At 41.0% G+C, this 20,421-nt stretch overlaps 1 protein-coding gene across 6 annotated transcripts in view; it reads right to left on the minus strand.

The window, feature by feature from the left end:
* Window positions 1–947: 947 nt before the first annotated feature.
* NSF (N-ethylmaleimide sensitive factor, vesicle fusing ATPase) overlaps window positions 948–20,421 on the minus strand; it is a 149,247-nt gene continuing 129,773 nt past the window's right edge. For 2 of the 6 annotated variants that reach the window (XM_027974387.2, XM_042256125.2), the window contains exons 18-22: window positions 7,381–7,515; window positions 6,232–6,345; window positions 3,012–3,067; window positions 2,752–2,851; window positions 948–2,555 (exon numbers count right to left, since the gene is read on the minus strand). In XM_027974387.2, the coding sequence (XP_027830188.1) occupies window positions 2,553–2,555; window positions 2,752–2,851; window positions 3,012–3,067; window positions 6,232–6,345; window positions 7,381–7,515 (408 nt within the window). In that variant the 3' untranslated portion in view covers window positions 948–2,552. Of the gene's footprint in view, window positions 6,346–7,380; window positions 7,516–20,421 lie in introns of all 6 variants that reach the window. The other 4 variants (XM_004013003.5, XM_042256126.2, XM_060394932.1 and 1 more) reach the window with 2 other exon arrangements.

The following is a 20,421-nucleotide window of genomic DNA, read 5'->3' on the forward strand; positions in this document are numbered from 1 at the left end:
GAAACCCTTAGGATATGAAAAGGCAGCCTTAAAACATATTTCAGGTTTAACTACCATGATCCAGTTTTTCTGTGTTATACTAAAAAAAAAAAAAAAGTGTTTCAGCACAATTGTAAAACTATAGGAAGGAAAAAATAACCCCCTTTTTTGAGGTTTCAATTACATCTTCGGACAAAAAGTAGCCTGTTAACAGTTCACCTGCAGGAATTGAGGCAGCGGCCAGCGGAGTCACCCTCGCTTCATCACCAGGTTGCGGTACATACTTGCTCTGCCTAGCATCAGCTCTGAAGAGCCCTGGAAAGGCTGAAGCCCTCTAATCCCAAGGTTACACAGGGACCAGGAAGATCCTCAGAGGCCTCCTCGCAGGAGGGTGTGGACAGCTCCCAGGGGGCTGACCCTGCAGTCAGAGAAGCTGTAAGGCCAACCTCTCCCCACAAGTCTTGCTGGTTTTCTGGGTGGCCGTTAGTCCTACCCTGAGCCACGTCTAAGCATCAGGGTTTAGGCTAAAAGATGTGAGAGCTCAGAAACATGCCACATGGATGAAGGATACCAAAAGGAACCATGTAAAGAAATCTCACCGAGGGTGTTCGCATCTTTTGGTTTGTTATGTGTCACAGGAAGGACTAATTCTACTTGGGAAACAATTTTCCTTTCTGGTTTATTGCTAACCCACTTATGCCTTTGGTGTACTTCAGTTTTTTAATAAGAGGAAGTAAGTAAAGGGGGTATAAAGATTCTTCTTGTGTGCCAACTTTACATAAAACTGGCTACCGAACTATATTTGTAAAATTAACTATATTTTCTAAATAATTAAAGTCAGATTTTAAAATAAAAATCATCTCCTTACACTAGTTACAACAAGGAGGGGCTTTTCTGAGCCCTTTCTTCATATACTCTGGTCAGTTATGCATGTTGTCTTGTACAAAATATTGGTCTGTTACAGGATGTTTTCAAGTATACGTACTCTTTATTGCATTCCTTCATTTGCATTAAACAATATAATATTTGTATTTCTTCAATATAGTTCTGGACAAAACACAAAGACAATAATCTTATTTAACAAGAGACATAAGTTAATACAATGTATGCTGCTTTCAACGGGGAGAGAAAAAAGAGGCAAGATCTAAAACAGATAAGGGGACCCAGGATACTGGCCACCAGGAACCACAGAATTTTTACAATACAATCCACTTTTTTTAAGCCACACAATAAGCTAGAGATGAAAACCCAAAAGGAAGCAGATGCAACATATAAATCTACCAAAAATATACAGAGAGCAAGATCTGGAGATAATTTATCTTCTATCACAGGGACAGATGAGAGAGCTGTACCACGGACCGCCGTGGTGACACCCAAGTCCACCTGGTGCCAAGCCCCACATTAAGTACCTTCAGGCGGCTCCTGTCCTTGAAGCTGAAGCTGCAGCAGCAGCAGGGGAGGGGTGCGTGTTCCCCAAGTCTTCTCACCGAACATGACGACCTGATCACGTTTCTTCCAACTCAGCTTAAACTACTGTTCTCCTTCCCTTTGGAAGAAGCGTGCAGAGGGGGAAGGAGACGTCTTCAGTACATTGGAATGGATGTTAAAGGACTGAGGAGAGTGCTAGAAAGTGGTTTATTTTTTCTGGAAAATAGTGTTTTATTTAGATGCTAGGGAGTACAGATATTTAAAATAAAGGAAGGATGCATTCTAAGTAAGTCATTAAGCTAAGGTCAAAAGAAGAGTGGATCCACTTAGACCTGGGCACTGATGAGTGCTGAGAGGGTTGTAAGTTACTTGAGTTGACACCTTTCTGTTTCGGGGTGTATGCTTTTACCATACACATCTCTCACAGGTTCTTAACAACATCTACCAAGTAGTAATGACCAGCGATATCTCTTACCACTGAGCACATCACTTACATTAAAGGGATGGCACAGCCAACACGGTAATAATCTGACTTCCTATTAAGAAAGGTCTCCTGATTGCAACCTAGAAACATCTCTGAAAATGATCGAGAACAGCATCTTAGAAACTCATAGCCCTGTTTCTTCAGGCAAAGATAACCAGCCTTCTGGGAGAAACTTGAACCAAATATCCAATGACCTGTAGTGTTAGCACAGGGAAGTTATGAGAGAATGCCTTTGAACCCAGTGCCTCTAGTCACGGCTCCTAGCTCACAGGTGGAAAGTCTTCCTTCTACTAGGCCAACCGCTGTTTTGCAACATCAGTATGTTTATTGAGAGTTGTTCGGGTGGTGGTAGGGAGCTTAGAACGTGTAGTGTTCATAAGTACAGTATGTTTCCCACGTTTAAGATTGAGCAAGAAGGAATCAGTTTACATGGAGAGGTGAGCACAGCATTCTAAAGCGAATTTACACCTTCCACAAGAGGGAGTATCTCAGTAAGCACGAGGAAGGGAGTTTCATTGCACTCATCATGCAGTGTGAGCACGTGTTGAAGGCAGGGGACGTTTCACTGTGTTCAGTATCTCGAGGTCGAGTGACGATCCCAGGCCATCTTCTCCTTGGTCACTTTGCGTTTGAAAATAGTTCATGGTCATAGTCGAGGGGGCTACTGAAAAAGAAATAACCAAAACACAACGAAAAACAGATGAAGGGTCTGCAAAAAGCCCTGCACCACAAAACCACACTGAAAGCTTTTTAGTGGCTTATCTACATTTTTCACTATGCATTTGCCATTAGAAGAGCATTTCACACAAGAAAATGTTTACACTCCATGCATTTAAAAGCAGGTTCCAATAAATATGTACCATCGTGCTTTTTCCTGCCTTGTGACAAGGAAGTTTTGCGAAGCAGGACAGGGAGAGCAAACCAACAGTACAACCCACTTCCTTGCTGGGTCTCCTAGACCTACAACACAGCGGAGAATTCTAATAAATGGAAACAAAGTTGTGCAAGAGAGGTTGAGAATTCAAATTCACAGGCACTGTACAGCAACTCTTAGAACAGGCGCACGGCTTTACAAGACCGGGGAGTCTGGCTGGAGGTCTCAAGTGCCGTATGTACTTACGCTCCTTCTTCTCTTAAGAGGGCCAAGAATTTTCTCACACGGTATTCGGGATCCATCTAAATACATCAGAAGGAATAAAGAAGACGGGTCAGTGGTACCTTCTACAAATGATGCACTTACTTCATGCCAAGAAAATGATTGGTTTTATACTTTCTCAGGGCTTTGGTGAGCCACGGAAATATGTTACCTGTCCTTAACCAGTAGTCTGCTACACAGCAAAGTGGACCGTGTCACTTAAGGGAAGTGAGGAGGGATTTTGGAGCACAGAGAATCGCTATGCGTGAGGTCATCCACAGGCACCTCAGCCCAGCGACCCCTTAGCTGGTGCTGGGTGAGGAGGTGGCCCTGAGAAGCACGTTGTGAGAGCAGGGCAGGCCATTCACGGGGTGCAAATGGCATCCAATTCATAGGGCTCATCCAAGGCATGAAAGCAGGACCAAAATGGAAGAGGCCAACTGATGCTGATTAAACAGTGAAAAAATAGCCTATTAACTCTGTATGAGTGATTCTTTAGCTTTTCTTAATCTTGGTGTGCCTGGCACAGGTTTTTCTTCATAATTAATGATAACGGTTGTGCTGAAACTAAAAAAGAAAATCAGTGGGGGTGATTCCTCTGACATGCTCTCTGGATAATCCAGGTCTCCTGGGACTGAGAACAGCGTTGTGAGTCTAAGAAAAGATGGGGGACTCAGTTCTCACTCAGGTTGTAGGGCCTGGGTTGCTATTATTAATTATCCCTATTCATTTTCATTTCATATTTCTTTAAAAAAATTTTCACCATATATCTTTTCTCTTTCTTTTTAATTTTATTTATTTGTCTAGGCTGCATCAGGTCTTAGGTGCAGCATGTGGGATCTAGTTCCCTGACCAGGGATCGAATCTGGGGCCCCTGCTTTGGGAGTATGGAGTCCTATCCACTGGACCACAAGGGAAGTTCCTCATATTCAAATTTCTATGAATTTGCTTAATTTTGTTTTATTCTCATTGGTCTACCAGAGATGTGAAGTTGTAAAAAAAAAAATAATTAAAAACAGCTTTAATTCCTGAAGATGAATTTTTATTGTAAGAAACACACCTAACTTTGAAAAAATGTTCCAGGGCAAAAGCCTGTTCCCCAAGAGGGAACTCCCTGCCCTCCAGGAATAGCTTTCAAATGCTCGGCGCAGCTGTGGGTAAATGTGCAATTGGATTCCCCCCTCCAACCACTTTTTTTTTTTTGATTTCTTCTCTTCTATCCCCCGAAAAATCCAAGTTTTGAATGTATCAAAGTTAAGAGGTCAGACTACAAAGGACTAAGAAAAAGTGTGAATAGTTAACAAGAGAAACATTTTTCCTCTTTGGGAATAGAATTACATATGAATCAATTGTCAAGTTCTTTTTCAAAAAAAAAAAGGGAACTGGCTGGAGCTCTGCTGTAGTCAGTACTTGCAGGTCTTTGCCCATTAAACATATTTAATATGTGTGAGCAACGACTTACTGACTTGCCTGTAGCTATGGAATTAAAAGTCAAGGGAAAGGGAGGAAAAAAGTAATCTAGATAAATGACTTTATTCCCTCAGGTGACATCCAGTCAGAGCAGATCCTCGGCACTGTGCAAGTTTTAACAGAATTGTGTATGGTGAACAGAGAGGTAACATGACTTATATTCGGCTAAACTACATGCCTCTTCACTTAGACTCGGTCTCTCTAAGGCAGATCTAAAGAGAATTCACTCAGCTGCACGAAATCCATTTGACGTGAAGGGGTTCAAACTCAGAGGCCTATGAAGTGTCAGTCGCTGAAGATTAGGTCTGAGTGCCCCGCTCTCACTTTCCACCCCACAAACAGAGGAGGCATTAACTTGATCACTGACCTGCGGGCATCAAAGGAAGAGAGGAAGGGGTAGGGATTGGGGAGAAAAACCCACATAGTTTCTTCTATGCAATTATTGAAAAAAAAAAATTGTGCTGAAACTTAAAGAAATGAAGCATAGAGAGCTGACTGTCTGACAGATTTATCTCTTCCAAGGAAAGAGCCAACACAAATGTATGTGCACCTTTACCAAGAATAATCCTCAGCAAAGTGATTAGTCTGGAACTTTAATTTACTACTCATAAGGAAAAATAGAAATAAACTGGCTTAAAAATAGTCCAGCTGAAGGTTTCTGAAAGCCACAATTTTAAAATGAATTGACCAGCAAAGATTAAAAAAGCGTTCACTTCGTGATTGCAATTTGTTATTGGTCTAAGAGCCTATTTCAGCAGTAAATGAAATAAATTTCACCTCTGCCACCCACAGCTCACACTGTTGGAACAACAGGACTGAGTGTTAATGCATGAAGCTCAGAATGCAGCCAGTCTGTCCACCGAGGACCCAGGAGAGATTCATTCAACAGAAATTGGCTGAGGGCCTGACTATGCGTCGGTCCAGCTCTGTTCCAGGAGCTGTGGACTTACTAGTGAGTGAGAGCCAAGATCCCTGAACTCATACAGCTTCGAAGAGACACAGTTAGTATCTAACTAGTATGTCAGATAAGGACAAGAAGACACAGGATAGGCACAGAGAGGGGCAGAGTTACAAAAAGAAGAGAGGTAAGCTGCCAGTAGATGTGAGAAGGTCTCAAAGAAGTTTCATCTGTTTTTGCCCAGGCAGTAGCCTGGGGCTTAGTTTTCTATGTGATCCTGGATGCTTCAACCCTACAGTAGTTTGCGTGAAATTTCTAGGAGCCCTGCCAGGGGAGAATATATACAGCCTCTGTCTAATCTCTACACTCAATCACCTTGTCCCTTGAAACAGTCTCCCAGGCCCCCTCTGGCATCTGTGCATTGCTTCCTGACTTCTGATGGACAATGCCAGGTTCCCCACCTCCACCCCGTTAGATCACTAGCTGCGACCTTAGTTAACTCACTGACAACTGGTGGGACGCTCAGGATCCTCACCTCTAAAATGAAGGGGCAGCAGAAATTGTTCTTTCAAGTCTTTTCTAACTGTAAAACCTAGTGACTCTGTAAATTAAAATTTAATCATCTTTTCTTCTATTTTTGAATTTTAAGAAGTAGGAAAGAAAGTACCAATAAGTTGTTGTTTGATCTCCGAAGCAGGTTACTAACACCAACTTGACTCTGGAAATAATACAGGAGACTTTCAACTTAAAATCTTGGTGAGAGGGAATGATAACACCTGTTGGGATAATATTGTGAACCTTCTGTGTCTGAACCATATGGAGAAGGAAGCATCTTACCTGTAGGGACATCTCAATCAACATTAGTAACTTCTTGATTCCTATCCAGACCTTCTTCCCTTTGACTTGCTGTGTAATTGTGGTGCGTTCTTCATCCTTGAAATTGCCCAACAGCTACAAAAACAATAAAAGTAAGGAAAGCATTATATAAGGACATCAACAACATTAATTTCCACATTTACCCTTGAAAGAATAGTGATAAGAACTACCTGACTGGTTCAAGCTGATAGAATTCTCTCATATTTTAAAATCCAACTTGACTTTTCTGAATCCATTAACTGCAATTATGAAAATGAAAACTGGAATCTTAAACCCTATTTTCTTATGAACCTTCAGTATAATTTAGAGATATGTTTGCTGGGGGAAAAATAGCTCCAATCCATAATAAATATCAGTTAAAATTTTTAACATTCCATTCTAAGAATAATCTGTATATGTCAAAGCAGACTAAATTTAATTCTCTCACTCAACCTCGGCACAAAAACTGCTCAGACAGGTAAGCTGGAAACATTTATCATATAGCTTCTATTTTGTTGGGAGTATGCCCAACTGTACAGGTCTTGAGGATTTTAAGAAGCCTTCCTGACTCTATCGCTGCTGAACAAGTAACTAAATAATCTTTCTTAACACTTCATCAAGTCATTTGTGAACACCAATATTAGTCAAAAGTTTAATAAAGGATATATATTTTTTTAAAAATTAAAGATTATGTCATCCTCAAAAAAGAAAACATTTTCATATTATGAGCTTGTTAATAAAAGATTCCTTTAAGGCTTTAGTTATTGCTCAAATTGATTAACTGCAAGTAAATGGACTGAACGCTAGTATGAAGAACTGAGTTTTCTATATGTTATTCTACTTCCCTCCGCCCACCAAAGCTTCTGGCCCATGTAATCTATATGCATTAGTCGTGCTGGGCACACAGTAATTCATTCCTGGCAGTTTGCATGCTGCTTCCACTGAGGAATGAAGAATTACTTCACTCTCACTTGCATTTCTCTCTTTTTCCTCCAATTCCTGAAAGTGACTGGAGGTGTATCCTGGGTTCCCTGTTCTGTGTTAACACAGAAACTAAACACCAGGTGTGATGCCTGGGGCACCCGTAGCTCCTTTCTTTGGGCAGTGTGCACTCTCCTCCCTCATCCTTACCTCCAGAGCCTCCAGCAGCTGCTCCCCTGTGGCGATGTTGGGCACGTGGATGGTGGTGCTGAAGGCGTTAAGCATTTCCATCTCCTGAAGGACATCTTTGCGGCTTGTGGTCCCAATGATAAGAAGCTTGCGACCCTGATCATAGGGAAAAAAGGTATTAAAACACAAAGGAAAGAACTCATTAGGAAACTAGACTAAGCCTGAACAACACCCATTTATTTAATTGCAGAAATGCAAATGCTTAGACAAAATAGAAGGAAAAAATTCAAAACTATCTTCTTGAAAATCTTCTTTTTGGCCACATCACACGGCATGTGGGATCTTAAGTTTCCTGTCCTGCAGTGGAAGTGGGGAATCTTAACCGCTGGACTGCTAGGGAAGTCTCTTGAAAAATCATTTAAAAATGTTATCAACGACATGATTCAGAAAGAGCAACACTTTCTTCAGCATGCGGTTCAGAAAGAAGCAGCTGTCCTTTCTCCTCATCCACATCAGTAACATCCTGGGTCAGTAAATCAGGAAGATATACAAACCAAATAGAAAGATACTTTAATATATGTCTGTAATTCATCTCCACAGCCAATATATACATATTTCAACATATGTATGGTTGGAAAAAAAAAAGAATGAAAGTCCTTGCCACCCACTTAGCAAGACTTCATAAATGCTTTTTAGGAGAGGTCCTCAGGTAATAATATTTGTTTACATTTATGCAGCAGTGAAAGGCATGGTGCTATATGTTTCACATAATTGTCTTATTTAATATTTTTAACTTCATTTTAATTTTTAACCCCCTAATGTAACAAGGAATGTTTAAAAACTATACCAGGGTTAGGCCACCATTCCTGATTCCCACATTCCAGAAGCAGCCATTTTCTACTCTCTGGGTTTTTCTTCTTGTATTTACTTCCTTATCTTTAACAATAGCACATTATTATTTTTAGATCTTTCTTTTTGGCTTTAAATATTATTTCCTGAATTCCTATTATGGAAGATGGAGACTTAGTACTAATTTTGCACTAACCCCCGCACCTCCAATATGTCCCTTTTCTCATCCTTCCAATATAATGATTTCACAGTCTCTGGTTAAATCTATACTATTTATTATGATCATATAAATATGATTTATGGCTAAGCCATGTAGTATCATTTCTTGGGCAACATTTTGTTCTTGTTAAAAATTAATAATTGCCATTTCCCTCCTTTGCTTAGTTTATCAGGTACTTATCACAAATTCATCCTGAAACAAATATAGCCACAAATATCATGCCAACATGTCCTAACATGTTCAGTTCAGTTCAATTCAGTCACTCAGTCGTGTCCGACTCTTTGCAACCCCATGAATCGCAGCACACCAGGCCTCCCTGTCCATCACCAACTCTGGAGTTCACTCAGACTCACGTCCATCGAATCAGTGATGCCATCCAGCCATCTCATCCTCTGTCATCCCCTTCTTCTCCTGCCCCCAATCCCTCCCAGCATCAGAGTCTTTTCCAGTGAGTCAATTCTTCCCACGAGGTGGCCAAAGTACTGGAGTTTCAGCTTCAGCATCATTCCCTCCAAAGAAATCCCAGGACTGATCTCCTTTAGAATGGACTGGTTGGATCTCCTTGCAGTCCAAGGGACTCTCAAGAGTCTTCTCCAACACCACAGTTCAAAAGCATCAATTCTTCGGCGTTCAGCTTACTTCACAGTCCAACTCTCACATCCATACATGACCACAGGAAAAACCATAGCCTTGACTAGATGGACCTTAGTTGGCAAAGTAGTATCTCTGCCTTTGAATATGCTATCTAGGTTGGTCATAACTTTCCTTCCAAGGAGTAAGCATCTTTTAATTTCATGGCTGCAGTCACCATCTGCAGTGATTTTGGAGACCCTAAAAAATAAAGTCTGACACTGTTTCCACTGTTTCCCCATCTATTTGTGGGGATGGAACCAGATGCCATGATCTTCATTTTCTGAATGTTGAGCTTTAAGCCAACTTTTTCACTCTCCTCTTTCACTTTCATCAAGAGGCTTTTTAGTTCCTCTTCACTTTCTGCCATAAGGGTGGTGTCATCTGTGTATCTGAGGTTATTGATATTTCTCCCGGCAATCTTGATTCCAGCTTGTGCTTCTTCCAGTCCAGCATTTCTCATGATGTACTCTGCATATAAGTTAAATAAGCAGGAATTTTAAAGTTTTGGGTGTATTTTTTTTCATTTATTCATTTTTGGCTGAGCTGGGTCTTCACTGCTCCATGAGGGCTTTTCTCCAGTTGCAGGAAGCAGGGGTGACTCTCTTGTCGTGGCGCGGGGGCTTCACACCGCAGTAGCTTCTCTTGTTTCAGAGCACAGGCTCTACAGCACAAGCTTGACAGCTGTGGTGCACAGGCCTAGCTGCCCTGTGGCATGTAGGATGTTCCCGGGTCAGGGATTGAACCGGTGTCTACTGTACTGGCAGGCGGATTCTTTACCACCGAGCCATCAGAGAAATCGCTTGGGTGTTTTTTCTTGAGGGCATTTCCCTTGTGGAGTCCTCTGTTGTCAGAGCTCAATCTGAACTGACAGTTCTCTATCTTCCTCTCTCCTCTCTGAGATTCCCTGTCTCCTAGCCCTCCTTCTTCCCCGCCGCCCCCCGTTTATTCCCTCTTTTCCATGGTGCACAGATTTCAAAAGCTTCCTGAGAAAAAGTGTACAGGAGGTAAAAACTTAAGACCTGGGAATGCGTTTATTCCATCCTCAATATTGTACACCTCATACTTGATAGTTTGGCTAGGTATAGAGAATAAGGGTAGAAACAATTTTCCCCTCAGAATTATCAAGTCATTGTTCTATTGTCTTTTAATTTTCAGTGCTTCTGACTAGCAGACTGATGCCATTTTGATTTTCTGACTCACTGCTACTAACTTTTAAAAAATATATAACTTAAAAAAAAATCTTTTCTTTATCTCTATGTCCTATAAGTTACAAACCTTCAGATAAGTCACTCTTTATTTCCTGAATGTATCTTTTTTTAAAAAAATCACATACTGTTATATTTCATGGACAGTACCTTATTTTAGGGCTCTGTGAATATTACATATTAAAAAAATTTTTTTTTATTTTCTCTGCTTTGTCTTTGTTTCCTCTGAGTTCCTTTTTTCCCCCCTCATTTGTTCATTGGTGGTTTTCTGCAAGTGCCTGGTGATTGTTGGATGACTACTCATATTTAAGAGTTAAACTAATAACTGGAAGCTCTGAAATCTGAGGGTTTCACGATAGGATGGTAAGACTTGGCTGATTACTGGGGGTCCCTCAAAGGTCAAGATGTGTACATTTTCCTCAGAGAATCTTTCAGTCTCCTTCCTGAGGGCTAAGGGGTCTGGGTACCTCACCACTCAACATGAAGACATCCATTTACTCCTATTTGCAACATGGTGCCTTTTTAGATTCATCTCTCATTCAGTGTCCATTATGCTCCCAAGAATTAAGTATCATTATTATCTCCACTTTACTGTGGGAGCTATTAAGTCTTATAGATTTGACTAATTTGTCCAAGGTCTAATAACTAACAAGTAAGACAGCCAAGAATGGAAACCAAATCCAGAATCTAAAACTGTATACTGCCTTTTTTTCATGAAGAAAAACACATTTTAAAAATGTTTACTTGGAAAATGGAAGAAGAATGGACTGTAAACTATGTCACTAGATTTATGATACACACTCATTCCACAGATAAGCCTTTAATTCAATCATTAAACCTATTCTCAGATCTTAGAAACTCAGGGCATTAAGTGAGGAAAAGCCCAAACAATTACACTTTGGGTTTTGTAAATATTAAACCACTATTGCTGATAAGGCATGCTAGCTTTTCTCAGTCTTAATTGATTGTTTTTGTCCATCTGTTGTGACAAGAATAGATATTGTAAGACCATAAACAACGGCCCACCAAAGAAACGAAGTTGAGGCTTTCTGGTATAAGCAGTAATTGGCATATCAAGTGCCTGTGCAAAGACTATAAGAGAGAAGTATACCTATGACGTACAGAGATTAAAGGGTAATCACTGTTATTATTCAAGAAATCAACTCGCTAAAAATCAAACACACTGCCAACAGACCCTTACCAAGCTACTGGATGAATATGGACTAGACCTGACACATAGAGAGACAGACACAAAAGAGATCACTACAATACAAATGGAGAGGTGGAGGTAAAGGCACAGGATGGGATGTAAGAGGGAAGAAATGTGTGGCAGAGAAACATCTCCTTTTCCTCTGGAGGAGACAATATCTGAACTGTCTTAACGAGTGAGTGGGCTGACTTGGAGATGAAGGGGAAGGACATTCCAAGTCTGAAGGAGCAGAAACAGATAAATCCAAAGGCAAAATAACAAAAACTGAGATGTCGGGGGGTAATTAAAAACACATAAAGACATAGAAGGGCTTCCCTGGTGGCTCAGATGGTAAAGAATCTGCCTGCAATGCAGGTGGCACAGGTTCGACCCCTGGGTCGGGAGGATCCCCTAGAGAAGGGAATGGCTACCCACTCCAGTGTCCTTGCCTGGAGAATCCCATTGACAGAGGAGCCTGGTGGGCTACAGTCTATGGGGTCACAAAGAGTCAGACACGACTGAGTGACTAACACTAACTAAAGACATATAAATTTCTATTATGTAACAGTGAATTGGTGCTTTTTACATTCAAGCTATTTTTCAACATTGAATTCTGAAAACTTGGGAACATATCTCAAAACCACATAGGCTGGTACATCTTCATTATAATTAAAGGTACCTGTTGGGACTTCCCTGGTGGTCCAGTGGCTAGCATTCCATACTCCCAATGCAGAGGGCTCAGGTCTGATCCCTGGTCAGGGAACTAGATCCCACACGCTGCGACTAAGACCTGGCGCAGCCAAATAAATATTTTTTAAAAAGGACAAACTTAAAAAAAGAAAAGTTAACTGTTACTTTGCTTTTTTTTCTTTAGGTTTCCAATGTTCCTAAGTCCATAATTCAAGCTCCCTCATTTTGCTCCTCTCTTACAAAGGACAACACTGGCCCTCGAAGAATGGCTTGCTAACCATTCTAAAAGCTGGAATGGCCATTTTCCTAGTGAAACCCCGTCTTACGTTACCAGTGACTATGCGCTTCAGTGTTGAAAGACTGGGAAATGTGGAGCAACTTATAATGGAGACGCTAATTTATGTTTTGCTTTTCTTCTTGTTTAACAAGACTGCAAACACTGCAGAGAGGTCATGACCCAGGCAAGTTCAGGCCTTGACTTGTAAGCATCATCTTCAAGAAAACACCGAAAAACATTACCAAATAATTAAACTGTGCTGGGTCATTTTGTATATTAATTAGTGGTAGTACTCATGAGGCAGCTTTATCATGAAAAACCAGCTCTGAATATATTTAATATCCTAAATCATTCTGGAGAAAAAGTTGCCAGCAGCATGAGGTGGGAAGGCCAGCTTTAAAAACAGAAGTAGAGCTCAACCCAGAAAGAGAAATCCAACTTGTTAATGTGTGGCTACCAGTCTGAATCTATAGTGCCAAACAAAACATGCCCCTTGATGGGAAGAAAAGAGGCAGAGAGATAACTTACTTGGGAAAAAAATGTTCCCAGAATACTCTGAGATTTTCCAGTTCTGATGCAATAAAGAAAAGGCCTAAATAAAATGACTATCTGCCAATCGGATTATGATAAACATTGTTCCAAGGTTAAATAAGTATTAGTTAACTAATTCTTACTACTATAAGAAGCAACTCAGGTGAAAACATTACCATGAAAAAGGCAGGGCTCAGTCAGGTGTTGATCCTTCAAAAAAACACTTCTTTACATGATGAAGAATGAGCCAAGTACTAAGCAGTATCTAAGCCTTTTGCCACACAAAGGACTAACCAGATAATCCACACCCTTTCATAGGTCCTGCCCATTGATTGGCCCCAATAAACTGATTTGTAACAAAAGTTCATGTGGAAGAAAGCTTTTTTTTTTCCCCCTTAAATAAAAATGCCACCAATATAATACTGCAGTGAAATGGAAGGGCTGATTTTAACCTGCTAACAAAAGTAAAGTCAGTTATGCAGTAAAGAAAGGCCAATTCTTTCCCTATCATTCAGTGCTGAGCAAGGGCAATACACCCTGGGTAAGAAGAATGAACTGGGAACAATTGGAAACCCTGAAATGGATTAAGAAGTGTGTGTGTCAGGGGCCTTAAACTTTATTTTCTCGTTAGAATTTGAAGCTTTTGTAAATAAAAGTGAAGCTTCTCTGAATTTGGAATTTGTAAGCCCAGGAAGTAAAAGATAAAATAGATTAGCTGATCAGATCATGAACACGAATTGACTCTGTTCAAGTGTGCACAGAATTATGAGATTTGGTTTGTGTCTCCAAAGTGAGTACGATCCAGCTGGGGAGAGTGAGTAAATATTCAGAGACCAAGGAACACACCAGCAAACACGAATGAATAATGGCTGCGGGGATATAGCACAGAGGCACAGCTTCACTGGCAGAGGGTCTTCTGGGAAGATTCCTGTAGTATCACAGAGACACTGGTGAAGAGGAGGCCCTGGAGGAGAAGGAATGAGTCTCCTAATTCCCCCGTGGGTGGTGGAGGCAGCTGAGCTAGAGCACCAAGGGCTGAAAACAGAGTCTTCTTAGAGCAGAGGGGAGTAGGTAGCCTAAAAAAAAAAGAAGACTCTGAATGCTAAACTAAGGAAGGAAGTTTAGTATAAAAAGCAACAAGAAACTAAAGAAGGTGCTGGAGGAGGAAGAACTGTGATGGAGAGAAAGATGATCCCAGTAGTTTCATGCTGGGCGGTCCAGTGGCCTGTGAGGAGGCTGCTATGAGAAAGGCATCTCTGAAATAAGGTCTCAGAGCATGTGCGCCCAGGGACGATCTGCACCTTTTCATCAGTGATGCACACACATGCCTCCCTTTTAAATGCAAGCCCGGGGTGGGGAGAAAGCAAGGGAGGAGAGGCAAGGTCCCTGACAGATACCGGCTTGGTGCCGTGGAACAAGTACAGGCTCCGTCATTCACAGCTGGGTGATGTGGGTTGGATTACTGAACTTCTCAGCATCTGTCTCCTCCTCAATGATAAAAATGGGATTAAAAATCCTACTTCTACCTGTCAGAGTAGAGCAGGAGGTGAAGGATACTTGGGAAAGGGGGACCTCTGCCATCACTGTCAGGGGAGGTAGGAAGGAAAGGAAGTGAGATGGTCTTGAGAGGAACCTGAAAAGCCATCCTCTGCCTGGGACTGGGATGCCAGGAATCTGCGACCTCAGGTCAGGTGGTCAAGCACTGGGTACCTGAGAATTCCCTTTCTAACAAGGCAGGCAGGGCACTGGCCGCAAAAGATTCCGAGAGCACTCTCCCAGAGGGCCAAGATGCACTCTGTTCAGGGGAGATGAGTGCTCCAGTCTTCAGCTTAACTAGGGTGACAGCAAGGCCCAGATGAGGCCTGAAGCTAAAGATCAAATACCCCTCAGAAGTATCTGTGGCAGTGGGCAAGAGTCAGGTGCCCTGATGAGAGTCAATGACTCCAAGGAGAAATCAGCTCAGGGGAGAGGCTGCGAAGCTTTCCTGGTAAGAGGTGCTTTAGTTCATCCCATATACTGGTTTCCTTCTTGAAATGCGAGTAACAACTCATACTTTAATTCAGTTCAATACAGATTAAAAGAAAAAAATTCTACCTACCATAGAGCTTGTACAACTTTACCACTACATTTATCTGCAAGCCTGAATCTTGTTTCTAGCCTGTTGACTCCCTGGGGGCAGGGCCATGCTTGATTCATCTCCGTCCTTGCGGTTCTGAGCACAGCACGACTGGTGCATGGAAGACACTCCCATGTTCCCTCTGCGTTGAATGCTCTTCCCTGGTACAGCCACGTGGTTCTCTGCCTCAGAGTCAGAGCTCTGCTTGAGTGTCACCTTTCCCATAAAGCCCACCTTTCCCATAAGACCCTCTTTCATCGCCCTTTATTAGGCTCTATCCGCCTCCCCCAATAGTAGGGATCACCTTTTAACATACTATATACTTAACTCATTTATTCTACCTATTGCTGCCCTTCCCTTGTGAGGACAGGACTTGTGTCTGTCTGGTTTTATTGATGAGTCCAGGGCTAGCATTGTGCCTTGAACATGGTGACCCTTCAAATACATTTGTGTTGAATGAATGAATGGTGATCTCAGTGTAGGTGTCAAGGGCCACAGATCACTCCCCCACTTCTTTGTTACATTTTCTCTTCTGGTCGTGAAATAACACACAATATATGGAAGGTTCAACAGGAAAATAAGTATCTATAGTTACAGTGTCTATGTCTCTGAGTCCCAAGTGTTAAATACTTTGTCAACAAGTTTTAAAGAAAAGAATCTAGAATGAATGGCACGTATGCTTCATTTACAATATAAGTAGATGCAAAGGATGTCAGACCACTTTCTTTTAGCTAATCAATTGATTGTCAAAAGTTAAGCTGTAACTGTTCATAATACAGATTACTCTCAGGGAGAAAAGATTCATTACAAGTCATTACTTTAAGCTGGCAAGATAGGTATTGTTACACATCTCCTATTGGTTTCTCCAAATCCAGGGAAAAATCTGACTGCTATTAAAAACAACCAAGAGTCTGGGCAGTGAAATGAGAGGAATGGGGCTTCTTGGCATATCCTGCATGTATTTGATTTCCTGATGCTCAAACGTCTGTAACTTCTTTTTCTGGTAGTTAAATGTTTCAGTTGAATACCAAAGGAAGGATGTTTCAAATAAATCAAGCTACAATGAGGCAGACAACTACACTTAAACTCTCCATTAGATTTTTACCCCGAAGCAAATTCTTAGTCTGCTGGTTTTGTAACCATCCTCCTGGTGCTGCCAGTAGGAAAGAGGACAACAGGGAGGGGAATTCAAGATGCACACTGACTGTGAAATATGCAACTTCACCCCAAATAATTTAAATAATTACGAAAGACAAGAGCAGACCACTTTGAGATATTAAAGACTATTTTAGTACCAGTTTGTGAAAAAGACATGGAATCATCAGACTATCCTCAGAGCAGCTCTGAAAGCTTACCTAAGTTCTCTCCTTCCCTCTCTCCTCTCCTGGCTATTTTAGAGGTGAGAAACCTGGGGTAAGCTTTTACATCCAGGGAGGGAGCTGAAACTAGAGTTCAGGCCTCATGGATATTCCCACTATGCTTTGCCATCCATTTTTATTTGTGCAATATTAAAATTCTATCAGCAGTGGCTGATTTCTTAATGATGAGTTAGATAGGTATACCACCTAGAAATTATGAATTATGACCTCTGAGGAGAAAAGGTTAAATAAATTTAAGAAAATAAAGATGTATGACCATGCCACAGTATTCTCAGTGCCAAAAGGAACAGTTTTGTGGGTGCTTTCATTAGAAACTTGACTAAAATGATGACTGATTCATCAGCGAATCCAGACTCCTCCACCTGGCACCTACAGACTTTCCCTCCCTCCCTCTGCTTTTAGCTTAAGATGCCCTAAAATGTCCCCTGTGCTCTACGCAGGTCACTTGTCCTCTTCCTTCTCATTTAATTTCTACCTCTGTGGTTTTTTTTTTTTGGCTGTGCTGGTCTTTATTGCTGCTGGGGCTTTTCTCCAGCTGCAGAGAGTGGAGGTTACTCTCTGGCTGTGGTGTGTGGACTTTCCGCTGCTGGAGCTTTTCTTGTTGCAACGCACGGGCTCTAGAGCTCAGGCTCAATGGCCTCGGCACACAGGCTCAGCTGCTCCTCAGCATGCAGGATCCTTCGGAGTTAGGAACTGAACCCACGCCTCCGTCACTGTCAGCTGGATCCTTTGCCACTGAGCCACCAGGGAAGCCCTGTGATTTTTTTTTTTTTTTTTTTTGCTTGTTTCAGAATTCACTAGTAATTATTATACTTTTTAAAGCTTTACCAATAATTAATACTAAAAGAATGTCAAGTCAAAGAAAAGGATGGATATAAAGGGAAAAACTGATTTAATAAATGTTGTAAGGCTTTATTATCTATAGAGATGACACTTGCCAGTAGAACTTATGCATCAGGAGAAAATTTAATTTTAAAATGTCATTTGACTTTTTTAACTTCTTATTTTGTATTGGGGTATAGCCAGTTAATAAAAAATGTTACGATAGTTTCCGGTGAACAGGGAAGACACTTAGCCATATGTATCACTTCACTTGCTCAGCCGTGTCTGACTCTGTTACTGTTAGCCAAGCAGCAAATCAGCTGCAAAGGATTGGAACTTTGGTAGTTATACTGTTGAGTCAAAAGTGAATACAACTGTATGCACGTTTAAGTTTTTCTTTTTCCTGATTATAAAGTAATAAATGCTTACTGTAGAAAATGTATAAAATATAAGAAATAATAAAGCAGAAAAACCCACCCATAATCCACCATCTAAGATAAGAGCAGTCTTATCTCTGTCTTATCTTTAAGACAGAGAAATAGAACTTCCTTTTTACTTTTTTCATTTCACTCTTTAAAAAAATTCTTTTGTGCATTTTAAAATGAACATCAATTAAAGAATAATAAATGCATTAAAATATTGGGAGGCTGAGCGCAAACCTTTCTTTCAAAAACTTTGGTGGCCATAAAGAAAATCACAGAAAACAATTCTGGCATATTCCCTCCAGGCCTTTTTTCTTTATAGCTGAAAACGCACCTAGAGAATAACTGAGGATTAAGTGGAAGGTGATCTGATCGTTAGGCAGGCAGTTTCTGACACTGGCCCAGTTTATACAGTTACTGCACCAGCAGACAGCCACCCAGCTTCTCATCTCCCTGCTCTGGCTGGTGTTTCTTCCTGTCCTCCCTCCCCATGATTACTCCTTTCTCAGGGAACCGGCACCCTCTTCCACTTGCTCCAGGACTGGCCCTGGCAGGGTCTGTGGGAGCGTGATGGCTGGCAGGTAGAGGCCAAGGAAGGTGGTGTTCCTGCTGACGTGTCTATAGGTCTGGCTTCTGGCTATCTGGAGCCTAGCTCCTTTGATATGGATTAGTTACTCTGTTGGTTTTATCTATTTTTGTGTATGAGGAAAGACAAGAGAGTTTTCTTTAAAGTGAATACTAAACTGAGTTGTGATTTGTAGTTTACAAAGAATTATAACCAACATTTATATTATTTAATTCTTAAGACTTACATATTAAATATTACCACTGTTCCCGATTTACAGTGAGAAAATTGAGGCTCAGAAAGTGACTGGATTCACACTCAAGCTTTCTAACTCCTGAGCTCTTATTTACACTGCCAACGCCAGTTCTATTAATATGTGTAGTTAAGACCCTTCAGCTTCAAGATGTCCATTCAACAAATAGTATTCTCTATATGGCCAAAATAAGTCTGGAAAGACAGAGAAGAGAGGAAGGGAAGGAGAGCGGGAGGAAGGGAAAGCAGAAGGGTGGGTCCATACAGGTAGTCTGGAGCTTTCCCTGTGAAAAGCACTCTTGCCATTCCCCAATGTGAGAGGTAGGCAGGACTGTCAAGATGAAAAATGGTTACAGACCAAGTTGTGACTTAAAAAGATCAAGGCCTTGTTCCACCTATATTCTAATAACTATCAGGAATATTGATAGACCTTTGTAAGGCCCTCCTTAGCAGTTCTTCTCACTCAATAGCTGTTATGCCATAAAAGTATAAACCCCAAGGAATTTCCAAAGGCCTGTGTATTTGCTTTGGGGACAGGAACGTAGGAGAGAAGCTGTGAAGCGCTATTCTGTTTCACTTGGATTAGAAGGCAAAAAGGGGAACTTTAGTCACAAGCAGCTGTAGGGGAAAAGGCAGTAGGGGGGCAGTCCCTGGAGGCCAAGGTCTAGTGTAATGGGCAGTGTCCTCAGGGCCCCACAGTCCACCAGAAGCCCAGACCCTCTCTCTACTCCTCATGCTGCTGAACTCCGAAATTCCTGTTTCTACTTCATTCTCCCTTTTATAACAGGGATCTCCAATCCCCAGACCAAAGTATTTGTCTTAGGACTCAGGAAGCTTCTGAATTTCAGCGAATGGGAGATGGGGAAGTAGAGTGTCTCTATTTCTTTTGCCAGTATTGCTAGTGAAGGAATTTGAACCTGGGCATTCCAACTTGGAACGCTGAATTCACTTTCCGTGGAAATGTGCCATATACAGCAGTTACATTCTCTATTTTTCCTAACTTACATGCTAAAAAGGTGCTGTGGACTATCTAAAGGAACCTCTTTTCTTAAAACAACAACTGGGAGATATATTTCCAGTTCTAAACAACAGCCTTAATAAAATACTAAACCTCCAAGAACTTTAAAACAGTAAGAAAACAGGAAGAAACAGAATCTTAGATGTCAACCCCTGGCTCCAAGCAATGGGAACATTCAAATCACTCAAGAGAAAACACTGATCCTTTTTCACTGGCCGTCCATGGCGGGGGTAGGGAGGAATCATCGCCATTTTACAGATGAAGAAATAGACACAAAGATGTTAAGGGGCTAGTTGAAGACTATAAGGCCAGGTGTCCGCGCTAAGTCTCAAACTCAGTTTTTCTGACTCCAAGTCCAATACAGTGAGTAAGCTGTGCAGAGAGTACACTCATAACTAGATTCATGGCCTCATGGAACACTAGGATGGTAGAATCAACACTTCTCTAATGCTGATGTCATGTCACAGCAATACATCAATATTTAAGGCAATGAGAAAATATTTCGGCTCAACAACATTAGCATTTCTCTATGATTAAAATTTAGAGATTGAATTTTGAGTTACCTATAAATGGTGTGTGTGTGTGTATGTATATATCTAGCTTATAATTTTTGTATTAATTAATATGTATTGTAGATGTGTTCTACTGAAAAACAAAACAAAAACTCTATTTAGAAAACATGGTTTTACTGTAGCTGATTCATGTCAATGTATGGCAAAAACCACCACAATATTGTAAAGTAATTAGCCTCCAATTAAAATAAATAATTTAAAAAATAAAATACAAAAAAAGCAAAAAAATAAAATATGGTTTTATTTAGCAGATATTTATAGCAATATTTTATAAAAGGACTCAAACTTCTTTCACTGATTTTGATGAACTTAAAACTGTTCT

The sequence above is a fragment of the Ovis aries genome, chromosome 11, assembly GCF_016772045.2.
Source record: "Ovis aries strain OAR_USU_Benz2616 breed Rambouillet chromosome 11, ARS-UI_Ramb_v3.0, whole genome shotgun sequence".
Taxonomy (NCBI): domain Eukaryota; kingdom Metazoa; phylum Chordata; class Mammalia; order Artiodactyla; family Bovidae; genus Ovis; species Ovis aries.